The sequence below is a fragment of the Siniperca chuatsi genome, linkage group LG15, assembly GCF_020085105.1.
Source record: "Siniperca chuatsi isolate FFG_IHB_CAS linkage group LG15, ASM2008510v1, whole genome shotgun sequence".
In the NCBI taxonomy this organism is placed as follows: Eukaryota; Metazoa; Chordata; class Actinopteri; order Centrarchiformes; family Sinipercidae; genus Siniperca; species Siniperca chuatsi.
In genome coordinates this window covers 14,821,876-14,838,818 of record NC_058056.1, presented here as the reverse complement: position 1 = coordinate 14,838,818, position 16,943 = coordinate 14,821,876, and the positions used below count along the sequence as shown (strand labels likewise).

Here is a 16,943-nt window from a genome sequence, read left to right as displayed (position 1 = left end):
ATGCTTTGTTTCTTATTACTTGGCAAAGTAGCAATGATTACATTTTATGTAATGAATTGGGTTTCTACAGCCTAAAATACAGTGTCTGTAAATCGCAAGTTAATGAAACCTGAAACAATGTACTTTATTAAAGCCATTTAATGTTAGACAGCAACAAGAAGCATGGATCAATGGTATTAAACTGACTACCATTAACTGAGAAAACAAGTTTGACAACTCACGAATGCTACTGTGATGATAATGATCACACAAGTAAAATTTGAATTGTTGAGATCCCACTTATTTTAACAGACTGAGAATGTCACACATAGTAAAAACCAAAACATGAATTCACTTCATGTTAAGAGAAAAATGCCAATCCATGATGAGATGCAAACAAAAGATTTCATTTTGAGAGTAAGAGTCAAAGCTGTGAAGCCATACTAAGTAAATTCAAATTTCCCTGGTAAATGTACAGTAACGCACACACAGTAAAATAATAAAGTGACATGTACTGGACTGCTACACAATTAAATGCATTACCTCAAAGACTGATAACCATTAAATGGAGATAACATTCAAACCACCTAAGGTTTAACAATATGTTCATACTTATGGACTAAAGACATCTTGTTAGGTACGAGTACTACAACATACAAGAATGGGAGGAAAAATAAAATTGTTCAAATCCCATTAAAACGACTTTAAAAAGGCTTAATATATATTGCTGGTAATAATTTCTTTTTAAGAAAATATAAATTGTGCGACTGAAGCTTACAATACACTGCTGGCAGTAGCGCCTGGTTCTGTGGTGACCTGCTGGAAAAGGGTCATCTGTTGAGGCGCTGTGTGCTGAGAGACTCCCCAGAAGAGAGAAACAAAACGAAAAAACGACAATTGGACATCTCATGATGCCTGAATCCCTGGCACCAAAACCTAGATGCTGCTATGGTGTTTGTCACGGTGGAATGCTGCAGATATCACATGATGTGCACAAACAGCAGCCAAACTCATACAGATACATAAATAAGGGGCAGTGGGGTGTGGTTAGGTGGGTTGGGGGGGGGGGGTGTCTTGGAGAGGAAGTGACAATATGAGGGAGAAATTGTAGTGTCCAGTCTAGTTCAGCAGTGAGCAGGCTAAGCATTGACTCAGTTGACGTGGTCCAGAGCGCGCAGCAGCTCCTCCCCCTGCAGCAGGCACTGACGACCCTGTAAGGGGGCGTTGACCTCGCAGTCATCGCGGGTGAGCTGCGGCAGGGTGAAGAGGGAGCTGGTGCCCTCTGACGTGCTGCCCAACAGACGACTCGCCAAATCTAAGAGAGAACAAGGTACTTAGAGTTATCATTCTGTTGATGTTTCATTTCAGGCGACAGTCTAAAGTATTTACCGCAGATCTAGTTTGTTCACCTGAAGGCAGCAGAAGTATGGTCCTGGTTGTTCCTGACTCTGAGGCCTTCAACTTTTTGCCCTGCTCCAGTTGTTCCTGGGGCAGAGTTCCCTGGGAAAATCACCAGATATTCAAACTCTCCATCTGTAAATATGACGTAAGATCTTTAAACCATGTCTGAATGTTGAGGACTTACCTGTCCAAACAACTCTTTTATGTCACCCAGTTTTCTTTTGCGCTGTGTGTTCTGAGCTGCCAGAGTCCTGAGCGAGACTTCTTTGTCCAGCTGTGGGGTCCTGCAGCACAACAATAGTGGTTAGCTAACCCAAAAATTGACAATATGATAAAGCAATAAATATGGAGCGCTTGGGAGACTTTACCTCTTGGCAATTATGGTAGCAAGATGAAGGGCATTTACTGGCTCAGGTGGTACTGGGGAAGCTGTGCGACTGCCTGGTGAGCTGAATGGGGAGCTGGGATAGCTGTGGATGTCCTGTGTGATGTGGACTGGAGAACTCTGAAGGGATTTGACTGGTCCACAAGATAGAGGCTCCTCTGGGGTCAGACCACGCAGCTGAAAGTCATCGTCCATGGGGATGTAGGGAGCTAACATCTCCAGATCTAAGTCTTCCATTGCCTTAAGGGGAGAAAAAAGGTTTAATGAATCAGAATACAGTGAACTTTTTACTGTATTAGATCAACAAGGAACTTGATTTAAATTAAAATGCAGTAAAATCCACAGTATCTCCTGGCATTATTACCTGTGTGGTGAAGGGGGTCTTGGGCTCTGTATCAATGGCAAACAGCTTCTCCACCAAGTCTAGTTTGAAATCTGAGCTCATATCTGAGTCCATGGGGAAACAAAAGTCCAGCGGACTGTCAGCCTTAAGAGAAGAGCAGTGAAAAGTCATTCCATTATCAGTACGTTAGTGAGTGGACAATTGTCTATATATTATTATTATTATTATTATTATTATTATTATTATTATATTATTGTCTATACTGCAAAATGACAATAATTCAGGTCTTACCTCTGAGGAGCTGGTCGGTGTAGTGGACGGAGCTGGAACATAGCTCCCGGCTTTTGTATTCTCAGAGGTGGTGATGGTGACATGGAGAGGCTCGCTGGGCGGCAGAGGGGAAAGAGGCAGAGCCAGCTTGTCACTGGTGGAGGGAAGCATTACATCATTGTAGAGAGGGACATCCTTCAGCAGCTGGATCTCTGAATCTGTACCAGACGCCAGAGGGATGTTAGAATGGTTTTAATCACCCAGGGTATAAACTCTGATTATGCTGTGGAGAAGTTTAAGAGTGTGTATATGAGGCCACGAACCAGGACAGCTGAAGTCCAAGGAGATGATTGTGTCTCCGGCAGCTGGGGCCAGCAGGGTGAGGGCCTCAGGCTCTTCCTTCAGCTGGTCATACAGGCTAGCCAGCGGCTGGGCCTCTACCGCCTGAGTGAACAGTTTGATCACATCCACCTCTGGGCCCTTCTCCTCCTCTTCCTCCACCCCCTCCTCCTCCTTCAGCGGGGTTGGAGACATGTCGGGCTGGCTGCTCTCGACTACAGCCTTTTGTTCCTCCTGCTGCTCCTCCTTCACCGGCTTCACATCCTCAGTCTGCTCCAGAGACAAGATCACTTTCTCCTCCTGGATGCCACTGTAACAGAGTTAGGCAGATGTTAAGATTCAGTTTACTGAAGATTTTGAAAATAACAACAAGATCACAAGACCAATGTCTGTAATCTATCTATTTTGTACATGCCAGTTCTTCAACTATCTCACTTCACTTGAGGAAATAAAGCAAACCGACCGGTTTTACTTTACAATCTCTTCTGTAAATACTGACTCTTTGAAGAGCATTTATAGTACCTGAGCACAAAGTTGACACAGACAACACACTGTGGCTGGGAGTTCTTGTTGTTGTAGATGACAGTGGCTTGGGTTTCCACCCACACAAAGCCTCCTCTCTTGGCTAACATCCGGTACTGGCCTGTGCTGACTTGGCCCTTTGCAAACACTACGAGCAAAGAGGGAAAATTAGAAAAGATAGATTTAAACAATTGGGTAAAGGTTTGGCAAAAACAACAGCTGGAATTTGTTGTTGATTTAAGAACAGGTTTTAATTTAAGCTCTGTGCACTCTTGGTGTTCATGCTTACAGTTGTGGTGAGTCTTGGTAAGATGGTCCGAGTCCAGAGCATGATAGTACTCATACACAGAACGATTCAACAGGTCCTCTGGATCATAACCCATGAGCTCAGTGATCCTGGACATGAGGAAAAAATCAATTCTTTCATCAACACGGGGGGGTTTGGAGACTAGGCTTCTGTATTATCTACACTGGACACTAGGTGGCTTTGTGTGACTATGCTAGTTAGAGTTTTGGCAGAATAAGCTAATGAAAAGTACTACACCGGTGGCTTAAGAAGGTGAATCATGTTTGATTGTTAAGCTTTTTAAGCATATAATATTCACTCAAATGGGTAGACTCACCTCTCGTCACAATACGTGAACTTCATGTCCATCGTATGGCGGCTGAGGAAGGTCTTGGTATCCAGAGGGACCTCAATGTTAGAGGGGTGTTGGATGGGGTCACAGATCAAAACCAGGTACGGGACAGGTGGCTCCTTTTGCCCGTTGGGAGTCTGCTCAGTGTGGCTGTCATATACACGGACATGACCTGAGCAGTGGAGCACCTAAAGAGACAACAAGAGGGTCACAACACTTTTATTATTATTTACAGACCCCAAGGATAGTAAAACCGTTCCTAATAAAGCACACAAATAATCAGACATAAGTAGATAAATACATGTATTCAGATATTGACAACAGCTGCTATTAGGGCTGCACCAATAATTGTATAATTGTATGGTTGCATGAGATTATTTTGTGTGACCAAAATCAAAACTTTGTCTTCCTTGTCCATTATTATTTTTACATAAAAGAAAACTATCTCCTCGTGTCTATTAGGTGACAAAATTAAATTCAGATGCCTATGAAATGTCCTCAGTTATGATATGCTAATATGAAATTTAGCCTACAGATATTGATTATTTGCATTGATTCTATACTATACTTTAATGTGACAGAGGAAATGTGACATATAAAACACATTTCAAGAGTTACAAGAATTCAGGTACTTTGAGATAAACTTGTGATTAAGGGCTTTACAGATAAATAATCTTTAAATCAATTAAATTATTTTTTAAGTTCATTACATTTGGTTGGTTAATTATTTGAGTTCCAAAATTTCCATCGTGCTTACTCAACATACAAGTAAGGGCTACATCTAATGTAGGTTTTCACAGATATTGATGGTTTAATTTGTATCAAGACTAGTATGATGATCTATTTCCTCTGCACATTAGGTTATTGGATTACTGCTGATGTAGACTATAATGCAGTCTGTATCTTTCTAGTTTGTGTACTGTTAAAGATAACAGTAATAATTACATTGTTACTTATCAGCTGTTGTTACCATACCGTTTTTGATACATTTCTGAGAGAACATTTCTTCACTGAATCCACTACAACCTACCTTCCATGTAGCTGATTTGACATTGACAGTGCGGCCTCTGCTTGTGAGAGTGCATTTCATTCGGAGGAAGAAGCTGCGCTCTGTGTTTGGTTCCTTGGCCTTTTTGGAGCCTGAAATCACATGAGCAGGAAGAGCGACACAGTTTTAAAGGGGAAACTAGCTTCTTATGCCGTCATTTCAATGTCAACCATTAGCATTTACAACTGTCTCCATTTAATTTTTTTCTTTATTTCAGTTTTATTTTATTATAAACTTTTGCCAACTGCCAACAGTTCACATTTGCATGTGAGGAGACATGAAGTGGAGTCACCAGCCGTTATAGCTGAGATAATATCAGTGTGCTGAAGTGCAATGCCTAGCAGAAAAAGCAAAGGTGGCTTCAAATTAGCATGCATTGATAAATTATTTTATGAAGCACATTTCAGAGGGAAGCAGTGGAAAATTTTAGCTTAATGAATTTCACTTGAAAATTCTACTGGGAAACTTAATTTAACCCATTGGAAATGATACAAAACAGTAAACAAACTCAATTCACTGACACAAAGCAAGGCTAAATTCTGTTGTGCAAGCTAAACAGTAAATTATGTAGCATACTGTTCCAGTAATGCTGAGTGAAAGGTCATTGAAGTCCAACACTAGCCAGCTCTAATCACTTTGACCTCAGGACTGAAGTGGGAAAATGATAAGTTGTTCTGACAGCTCCCTAGTCTGAATCTGCCAGCTTAGAGTGAACTGAACTCCCTGCTGATTGGATCATTGGCAGACCTGACAGACTGCTTGTGTGTGCCCATCTCTGTCCAATAGTGAGGTCTCATAATGTTACACTGTTCACTGTTGTTGTCCCTCACCTGTTCTGTGGACCAGCATCTCCCTCAGCTCCTCCTGGTCACAGGGATGTATGAAGTCAAATACACTGTGTCCAGTCAGGTCAAACTGCAGCGGAAAGAGTGAGGACAGAATGTAAGCCTTTTTACCATGTACATGCAGCAGTTTATAGTTGTCCATAGTAGACATTGTGTGGTGACTTGTGTCTGTTTATTAAGCAGTACTGTAAAAACTTAACAATAACCATATTTAAAAATGTCTGTTGTATAACATTGGAAACACAATAATGTTCTTGGCTTAAACTCTCCTGCTTTTGACTCATGTTCTCTTTAATGCTGACACACAGCAGGTCAAATCAGACCTACCTGTGCCAGCCCAAGGCACTTGTTGACATTCTCGGAGAGATAGATCATATCTCCGTCTTCGGACAGCACCATGAGAAAGCCTTCCAGAGCCTTTAAGTAGGAGCTGTTTAGTTGGACATCAAGCTCTGTTTCTTCCTCTGCCATTGGCTCATCTGGAGGAGATAGAGAGGGGATGATAGAGATAAAGGAAGGTAGGGAAAGAAAAGAAGAGCAAGAAGAAATGAGGCACAGGACATCTAAACTCTAATCTCTCTGCTGTCCAAAGAACATGTTTGCAGAGCAGGACACTGCGACACAGAGGAAACACACACTGTACCCACAGATATGTCTGCAAAGGGATCTATATCTGTGCATGTCTGAGTCGATTTCTTAGAGCAGCTGACTCAGTGTTTAACCATCTATCACTGTTTTCTGCAGTTTTCCTCTGCATAAACTGTCACTTTTTCCTTTCACTCTCTTTAGGGTTTTCCTTCCTCCAAAAGATCCTTTACATTATTTTAATTGTGGCTAACCACAGTGAAAAAAAAAAATTAATTAAAAGTTAGTATCATTATCAAAACCATCCATTGTCAAGCTGCCTCTAAGATAATAATGAAAATTGCTGCACAATTTAATTATCACTGGGAGTCCAGAACTAAATAAAAAAAAAAAAAAATACAAATGTGCCTCAAGCTAAACTGTCCACTGATAGGTAGAACAACTACAGATACTGACCAGTGCTGAGCAGTTTTCTCATACGCAGGTAGCTGATGGTGAGCCTCATTATTGACGCCTTGTCCAGGCTGGAGCTGATGCTGTGGGGCAGAGGCAGCTCCTGGGCCAGCTCGTAGAACACCTCCGACTCCTTCCCACGCCGGCATCGTGCTGCATCCCTCGACTTCTCCTTCCTACGCTCCGAGCTCACCCTGCGGGAGACAGGTGGTGGGTCATCCACAGCCTGGCCACAAACTGGTTTTGATTCCACTATGCACACTACAAGAGCTGACATCCCTCCTTCCCGACAGTGTGTGTGTGTGTGTGTGTGTGTGTGTGTGTGTGTGTGTGTGTGTGTGTGTGTGTGTGTGTGTGTATGTATATACAGGGTCTGGTCAGCCACTGGCCTGTCACTTAGAAGCAAACTCACAGCCAAGCTGCCCCCTGGACCCCCCTTCAGACTCATTTAAATACATGGATATCTGCAACCGACTTATTGGCTGCTAACCAAAAGAAATGGACTCCACCCCTTCAGAGTGATTGGCTGAGACGCTGGGCATGGATCCTCCTGTCTGTCTCTTGATGCGCAGCCAAGCTACAGTGCGACACCAATCATAGTGACATTTACGAGCCTGGCTCAACGGATCTACAGGGAGGATAATGATAATACTGGCACAAACACAGAGAGCACACACCAACACAGAGTGAGTGACACCTTCAACTACCAGGACAAACAAATGGTCATATTTCTATTATTTTACATGAGCATCCCTCATTATCTCCATTTTATATCAAGCTTTTATCTAGGCAGTTTTCCAAGGCCTGGCTAATGGACTCTCACCACACTGTAAACAAGATCTTAAGACCTGGCAGTATTTTAAAATGACAAAGTACAGCATACTTTAAAAGGACAAAATGACATGTGTAAGTCACTATAAATGAAGAAAAACATGGCTTTTAAGCCAAGCACTGATTTGAGCTTTTATTTGTATTGGTGAACATGTGTGAAGCTCACATCACCACTTACATAGATAGACTGGCTAAATAATCTTCAACATAATTGCAACAGTCCACCTGACTGCTGCTAAATTTATACCTCAATCCCTCTCCCAAACCATTACCTCATAACCTCACATGCATTTAGATGACACTGGAGCAGAAAAGCCAATTCAAAAGCCCCTGGCTTTTAAATGTACACCAAATTGAAATTGATCTGTTATTCACTTACAGCATTGACCAAGGCCATATTGTTATTTGAGACGTTAACTAAAATTAGCCTCCTGTGTATCAAATCACCTGGCAGGGGTGCAAACAGATTTTTTCATAGGTTATTGGGCATTGGTTTTAGACCAAATACAAATTATAAAATTAGTCTTCTGTGGTAAAAAGTCTGAGCAGGGCTTCTCTTGGACAGCCCCAAACTTGCACTAACCTAAGCCTGAGAAAAACATATGTACGCCTGTTAACACATAAGGATTTTGTGTGCACACTGTTGCTCAGGTGCCTCCCTACATAGTTGCATATAGTGCAAACACTGCACTAGGGGGCAGTGGTCAAACTGTACAAAAACAAACAAAAAATAAAAATAAAAAATAAAACAGAAACCACTTTCTATCCTAGGGATTTAAACAAAAGAATCTAAAAACAAATACAAAAATCCAACCCACCCAATCGATGTTGGATCATGGCCTAACCCCAATTCTACTGGACATCTTTCTTTGTTCATCTAATCCCCTTTTGATGACAAACGCCTGCAGATACAAATTATGTGTAACTGAGGTTCTTGGTGGTGCATATACAAAAATCCTCCTCCTGTCAAAAATGTTTGTGTGTAGTGTTATTTAAACAAGTTTCAACCCAGACCGTAATTACAGCTACAAGAACAAGCATTTATATTCATCCACATGTTTGCACATTTGTCAGTACCACTGACAAATATTTACAATATCTTCTATCTTATGTCCCCACAGGACATAGCCAGAATATCTGGGCATCATGAAAGCTGATAGCAGTCCTGTATTAGATCAGCACATTTCCCTTCTTTGAAGGTCTACTAAGGCCTACTATAACACAACAATCACCTCCAACCTACATTCATGTAGTTAGGTGAATTTATTAACACAGGGTGAAATGATCACTAATGATTATCAAGCCCTTGTACACAGGGAACACACTGGGAAAGTCCTCTTGCTAAGCTACTGGCTAAGCTTCTGATGATCTAATGACAGATAAACTCCACACATTGTTATAAACTGTGGTCCCACTAGGAGGCTAGATGACTGATTAGTACAAGCCTGTATACAAAAATGTTTCCCTCTGTAGTGGCTGCACCCCATTGTATCACATGACTTTATGCAAACTTTACGCTGTAATATTCCACTAGATACACCTCCTCTGAACACAGTACAATAGAGAGAAGGACATTTAACTAAGTCTACATTCAACATGACAAGCAATAAGCTTTATAAACACCTGTGATACCAAAGATTCAGAGGAGAAGTATTTATCTAAACTTACAGATCATAAAAAGACAACAGATTGTGTTGTAAGCATAACCTCTTTTCACTGTATCCAATTTTAAAGAATACAGCCCTGTGACACAACTGTTAAATACAAGCATTTACTTTTGTACTTGTTTTTGCACTTACTGGTCCTGTGATAATTAATTATAAAAAAGTAAAATTGCTGCTATTTAATGACCCAACTCCAATGTTCAAACTTACAAAAAGCAAGATGAAAACTGCTTTTATTCTTTTACATGAAACATGCAATGACAACAAAACACGTTTGTTTTTATCCCTCGATGTTAAAACAAAGACAGCAGAGAGGCCACCATTACATAACACTATTAATGCACATGGTCATGCATGCCCAGCAGTCCTCTGCCTGACATGCCTCACTGCACACAATCACATTTGCAGTTTCACTAGCTATAATTAGACTTGTTGTGTTTTCTAATAAGAATGAGTGCTATTATGTAAACAAAAATTGAGCTGGTAACAGAACAAGTGGATTGGTGATTAAGGGGGAAACAAACCGGTGTACAATGAAAATGAACCTTTCCAGTACTACCAGAGTTGCTTGAGTATTTTGTTACTAGGGGCTGACCTATTTAACTAGAGAAATGTTTTCACTATCTGTCAGTCCTGTTTTGTGTGACAGTAAACATAGTCTTATCTATTATATAATCCAGTTTGGGGAAACACCACAACTAAATCCTCTACCCAATATGGGGAGAAAAGCAAAGCAAGACTGAAAACACCCTTTTACTGACAAATGAACCCTTGGCATGAATAATCAGCTACACGAAGAGACATTTTTGGAAGCAGCATAGTAGGGGACTCCCCTACATCCTTGACTGAGTATGATGCTATTAGTGCATTACGAACATACTTTGCCTATGGTGGATGATAAAATCAATACTACGCCCTATTTTGTAAGTAGAATAACAGAGCTACAGTTGAGTATGGTGCTTCAGTGGTGGTGATGTTACATATTTCCTTGTGTTCAGCAACTCCATCATCTAAATAAATAAATAAAAATAGAGGGAAATTCTTACAGGAAACTGAATGAACATTTGTGCTGACTGTATTAATATATTTATATTCAATTTAAATTTTCTTAGTGAAAACCGTGTCGTTTTTTTTGACTGCTTAGTTTTCATCATGTAAACTGTACAAACTTTGGTCAAATGGTCCCACCTGAGCTAGTTCCAGTCCATTAGAGGTGATTTAAAGCTCTGGAAAAGCTGCATCTTATTATTTTGTCACGTCAGAATAAAGGCTATTTTTTTCTTTTCTGGCATGAGGAGTATAAAAACATGAAGAAAAACTAGCATATGGGATAGTAACAATTATCTGTTAGTTTTAAAGTTGCTGTTACTGCAGTGTGGGGCGTTACTGGAGTTTGTCATAATATATTACAACAGATTCCTGATCAAAATATATATGAAGCAAAATCGTGTTTTTGTTTATCCCCATACACAATATACCCGTCGTTGCATCTGAGATTTTCATCAGCAGTGGTAGCTTGAAGGCTTACAAGATTCTTAAGTTCACAGTATATAATAAAAATAATTTACTACTTCCAACAGGGACTCTTGAGTGTCCCTCTCCACTGAGAGGTCTAGTCCTGGCAAACATGCTCAAAATGACCAACATTATAAATCATTCACCAAGCTAATATAACTCAAATGACCTCTGCTATATTCCCAAGAAGACTACTTCAGCTGATTACATCTGGACTATGTACATCCACCAAGTCCAACTCATGCACTTCATTCTTAACAAAAAGAGCCTCTCAACTGGAGTTGGGCCAGTCTGCCTACAAATGCAATTTTGCATGGAATGGGTACGGGAGCCAAAAAAACATTTAAGCTTGTTTTCCCCTTAAATGTGACATGTGACAAGGGGAAGAAAGGTATACAGCACTACCTTGATTTTTGCATCCTGCTCAGATTTGACACTTTACTCAAAGTCTAAGTCTAAGTTTAGGTACTTTAACCATCTACGCTGCTGACCTTTGGCCTTTCAAAGGAGGTCCAATTATATTACAGCTAAGGATTTTCTTCAGAATGACTTTAACAGTTCTTTGTGGCAATATGGCGTCATAACGTCAGAAACATTGCTCATAATTATCAGTATTTGTTGACAGACAGTGACAGACAGTGGCAGACAGTCCATGAGCTCAAAACTCAAAATAAATAAATAACATGAGTCCAAATATGAATCCAGATTTAGGTATGGACAATGTGTCTAATGCAATGAAAGATGTAATACTGAAATGTGTTATCTAGGCACATTTTGGATTTGGTGGACCCTGAATTCTATACAAAGTATGTGGTAGTAAAGTAGAATATAGTAGAATTGTACAACTGATCAGCACTAGCAAATACTGTGTTTTCAACAACACGATGTATGGAGGTATTGTTTTCATACTTCCTTCCTTGCATTGTTTTTGAGACACTCTGTCAATGCCATTACGACACTGGTGTATGTATTAATGATGCAAGTGAAAAAAGATGTATCATTAAGCAGATAAATGTGGGATTTTACAACTCACTGCACAACACAAACCTAGCAGCTGCGGTATCTTTTGTGCCTTTACCTTCCAGTGAAGAGCAACCTTCCTTTACAATCAATCAGTCTTTACAATTAGAGCTTAGAAAGCCTAAACTGCTTGTTATTCTTTATATACACTGCACTGGCAAAAGCCTCTCTTTGCATTTTTTAAACACAGTAACATGCTCACTCGATCAGCTACAATGAACATCTACAGAAAGCAGTGATTTAGCAGTCTGATAAAAGCAAGCCTTCAGCTAATTTTTTTTTGTCCTTATTCACAAAACAAAACTAGAAAAATGTGCACACAAACAAAAAACAACATACCTATGACCTGTGCTGGCAAGTAACACAATTTTTCTTTCAAGTTCTAACTAGCCTGCACACTACTGGCAGTTGTACTTGAATGCCTCAAGGCAGTGAATCGCTACACACATTTGGCCACTCCTATTGACGTCAAACCCTAGTGATTAAGAGATGAGACAGAAATAATACCAAGGCACCTCACAGTGACCGGGCAAAACTGCATCAAACCAGACCGCAAGTCTTGATTTTTTTCTGAAATCAAACTGAACACATACTTATTCAAACTAAACAGGATGTTGACCCATTACCTATAGAAAGTGCCAAATTTCTAATTGGCAGAGAATGAGTAAAGCCCATGTGGCAATTGGATGCAGTCTACAACAACAACACATGCTTAACGGGGCAATTATTTGAAACCGAAAAGATGAGAACTACAACTAGGCCTACTATTAACTAGTCAACTTACAAGTTAACTAATGTCATGCAACCATTTTGGCACCAACAGCCATAATAAGATGTAACAACAACTTGGTGGGATTTTAGCATATAGGATGTAACAGAACTTCAACTCTATGGAACAAATAGTAATGGGAAAATAATGTCTTTAAAACACTGATAACTCAACATGGGTGCTAACTGTTAAAACACAGGGTATCTTTTGGGGGACCTTACAATTCTATTATATATTAATTATACCATGCCAATCAGTTCAGAAATTGTACAGGAAAACCTTGGTGCAAAGCGCATCTTCTGTATATAGGCCTACTATGCCAATTTTTCATATAAGACAATAACACTCTTTTCCACCAGGATTTCATTGACTGTATATTCCACACTGTAGCTTTCTATTGTTGTTCTCTGTGGAAGAATTTCATTGTTGCTGTTTTACCCCCATCTGACAGCAGAGGAATCCCCAAGTACCCTGTCCACTTTTATGGCTCTGTTGACTATCTGTTAATCACTTTTATGACATCTATTATGTTTATCTCAGGACCGACTCTGTTTATCAGATTTTTTTTTTTGGTCTTAAAACGGCTGTTATTATTAGGACCACCTGAATTTATACAATAAGTGTACGCCCAAGCTGGAACCAGGACAGTTATGCACACAAAACCTGTCCACATATTTAGTGTGTCTGTCAATGACTGAAAGGCTCAAATCTGTAATCTGCTGGTTTCCGAGTCTGGGCATGCACCAACAGATTACCGTATTCTATAGCCAATACTTATTATGTTTTCACTGAAGCATGTCCAGAAACACCATAAAGGTAAATTACACATTACATTCAATGTAGACTCTGCTAGGCTTGATTAATAGTTTTACTCAATGACAACTAGTCAATACAAGTCAATCAATCAGTTAGTCAGACAAAGGAAATCTATTTAATTTGTGATGATCAATAAATCATTAAACTTATTTATCGAGCAAAAAACTTTACAATACATGGTCTCAAATGTATTGTTGTCTGTGTTTCAAATGATTATAATGCAAGTATTCTGAGTTTTTGCTGGTTGGTCAGAATAGGTGTGTAATTCTAACACACCACTTCAGTCTCTGGTAACTTGTAATAGGCATCTCTCATTATTTTTTAACATTTTATACACTAATACATTTTATACACTAATAGAGTTATCAAAAGACTAATTAATTATGAAAACAATATTCAGCTGCAACCCATATCTGACTTGTTGTCTACTGAACTTGTAAACAAATTGGCCAGGTGAAGAAACCAGTTATCCTATGTTGTATCACTAGTTCTCAAAACACTTACACAGACAAACTTTAGTAGTTTCAAATGCTATTGACAACTTAACACATATGTTTACAAGCTATATAACTTAAGATGATTACTCCTCTAACCAAACTTTACCATGAACTGTTAACAGTCCAGAAAAATAAAAGAGAAATTCAAACCAATGCCAGCTTCTCGAAACCCTAAATATTTCAACAGAAACAGTACACCACTCTCCAGCACTGCTCCCATGAGCGCTGGCATCTTGTCACTCAGCGCGGTCAAGGTTGGCACATCAAACCCAAACAGTGATAGACCATTAATAGGATATATAGCTAAGTGTCACGTTCAAAACAAATAACAATTTAATAATAATAAACAATAATGTTGCATCTAGGAGGTCTCAACACAAAACGGAAGAACAAAAACGTTAGCTAACGAGGTGCATTTCAAAGCAGATTTAATTAAGGTAAACAGACAAAAATCAAATGTGTCCAAATACTAAGTTATCTGCACCAAAGCTGACGTTAGTAGCTTGGTTAGTAAACCGTTTAATGTCAATAGCTCTAGTTCTATGCCAGCTAGCTAGCTATATTAGCCGCTTGCTAACGATAACAGCGTCGCTAGCAAACGTATTTGTCGAACAAACACGCTAAACTAGCAGTTAACCTTGAAATAAAGCCCATAATGTCACACCGAGAGTAGTAACGAAATACCAACGGAAGACCAAATTTGTTAAGTCAGCTCTTAAACAACAACAACTAAACAACAACAAAGCCGTTTCCGTAGCATTAGCTAGCGTTGACGTTACCTCTTCTTTTCTGGTACAATTCCTGTGTCCATGTCAGGACGAAAGGACCTGAGTTGAATCTCTCTATCGGTATCAAGCTGTATCCGGGCCCGTCGAGAAATGAACCAAAATCCCACGATTTTTCACTGATATGAATCCGTATATCCTCAAACGGGTTGCATACGATTTATAACTGTGTATATTTCGTCAAAATAATCAAGATTTCATCCGCTAAAAGCAGACAATTCGTCTACTACTCTTCTCCGAGGACTGTGCCACGCTGGAGAGAGGTTACTTGCTGAGACAATGTTGCACCGTGAAGAATCTCCTCCCCCTGCCTCCGCGGGGACGCGCAGTCACAGGCTTTTATCCACCGAGGACGCTCACAGGAAATCTGAGACACTCACCGACCAAACACAAAATTTTCTGTAGATTTTGACGAAAGTTACAGTGTTTGAGCATTCAACTGTAAGTCTATGACATCAGAATAGACATTACATGAATACAGATTAGAGTCCTATTTATATGTCATTTGGTTTTACAATAATACTCTTACCATTTTCCTTCAGTATACTTGGGTGTTTTGCTGACAAAGGCCTTCTTTTGTTAAGTGTGTTAAGTGGAAATGGTGGAAGAAGCACTCAGATCTTTACCATAGTGTAAAAATACTCTGTTTCAAGTAAAAGTCCTGCACTCAAAATCTTATCAAAATATACTTACCAAAAGTACTCATTATGCAGAATGGCCCATTACAGAATAATGTAATTATATTACTGGATTATAATTATTGATGTATTCATGTGTGCAATGTTGCATATTGTTGTGAGTTGAAGCAGCTGCTTGTGTGTACTCTACACACCATAGAAAGGAGAAAGTGATACAGGATGTCTTCACCTCACTCCACCAGACTGCCCACATTTTTTCACAATGTTAGAGCAAAGTGTGCAGTTTCAGTTTGACAGTCTGCATGATTATTAAAAAACATTGTTTCAATATACAGTAATTGTTGTTACAAAGTAGGTAAGATAAACAGTTTTAGATATATTTTCTCCAGTGCTCAGCATAAAATAGTATTTAGCATTACCAAGATGTGTGCTTATGAGGGATTTCAACTAGAATCCACTTCACACTCACTAGCTTAGAGATGGTTTTAGTTATTTTCCTGAACTGGTTTGGAGATTTCTGTCCAGTCTCCTCCTCCCTTACCACGGTGCATCATGTTTGGCAGTTATTCATGTTGCCTGTAATTCAGCTCTTGTTTTTAAAAAGAAAAATGGAAGGAAAATTATTTCACAACACCCCAAATCACAGCAAAGTTCTCTCCCTATTAAATGTCCTCTTTGCTATATTGCTCGTCATCTTCTTACTTAGCACATGTTGGTTGTTACATCTGGCTGTGACATTTAAGCAAAGCTTTAGTTGTCACTTCCCAGAACTGTTGGCTAGGTGGCCCAACACTTCAGTGTGTGTGGCAGAGCTACAGACTCTGACTTGAAGAGAAATAAATATATGCACACATTCCTTGTGAATTAAATTTTTAGGCCTATAAACCAGAGTGTGACTAAGATCTTCTGGATTCATCTGGTTCTTACATTATGCTAGCAGCTGCACTTTACCAGAGATGGCTGAACTGGTTATGCCTGTATTCAACATGGAAGGTTATTGTAAAGATTACTCAGTTGTAGCAAATTATGTCTACTCATTTAGTCATTCTGATAAACTTTAGGATTGTCTGGAAGTTGTCTAAGGTGCTAGCCACACCTCTTTCTGTGCTATTGGTCACTTCAGGAAGGTGAGTGCATGGTGCCACCTCAAACATTGTTATATTCCAAGCCCTGCCAGTCATCTCTGTAAGAGCAAACAGTGTGAGATTAGTATTTGAGTAACATGTATTTAGTATGCAAAAATATGAACACCTGCTGGTTCTGTTTTTTTGTGTTGATGCACAAAAAGTCCAACAAGTGACAAAAATGAAGATTTCTACAGGGAATTACTTAAGTGATGTCTGTGTAGAGTATTTTTCATTATCTGTTGCTACTTTTGAGGATATCAATCATATAGGCAGGACAGCAGGGTCAAACACTGATTCAATCAAGCAGTGCAGAGACACCGCTGGCAGCCATCAGTAAGTCTCAGTAATGAAAACTGTGACAAGGCTCCTAAATCTTTCCTCTCATTCAGACATCACCTGAGGAAAGCTGCCAAATGGGGCCACATGAATGGGTAAACAAAAAGTCAAGTCATTTAATCCAATGCCCCATTCTT

At 39.6% G+C, this 16,943-nt stretch overlaps 1 protein-coding gene and 1 long non-coding RNA gene across 2 annotated transcripts; one reads left to right on the top strand and one right to left on the bottom strand.

The window, feature by feature from the left end:
• Window positions 1–120: 120 nt before the first annotated feature.
• On the bottom strand, window positions 121–15,029 carry hif1aa (hypoxia inducible factor 1 subunit alpha a). The gene is made up of 15 exons (XM_044165984.1): window positions 14,700–15,029; window positions 6,812–7,002; window positions 6,098–6,249; window positions 5,756–5,840; window positions 4,908–5,017; window positions 3,863–4,065; window positions 3,529–3,635; window positions 3,240–3,387; window positions 2,702–3,027; window positions 2,400–2,596; window positions 2,130–2,252; window positions 1,749–2,005; window positions 1,565–1,664; window positions 1,389–1,479; window positions 121–1,294 (listed from the first exon to the last, which is right to left on the bottom strand). The coding sequence occupies exons 1-15, from the start codon at window positions 14,729–14,731 to the stop codon at window positions 1,131–1,133; spliced, it is 2,286 nt and encodes a 761-aa protein (XP_044021919.1). The 5' UTR covers window positions 14,732–15,029; the 3' UTR covers window positions 121–1,130.
• Window positions 1,212–11,853, top strand: LOC122861510. The gene is made up of 2 exons (XR_006374497.1): window positions 1,212–1,309; window positions 6,840–11,853. It is a non-coding gene; the product is annotated as an uncharacterized LOC122861510 (long non-coding RNA).
• Window positions 15,030–16,943: the final 1,914 nt, after the last annotated feature.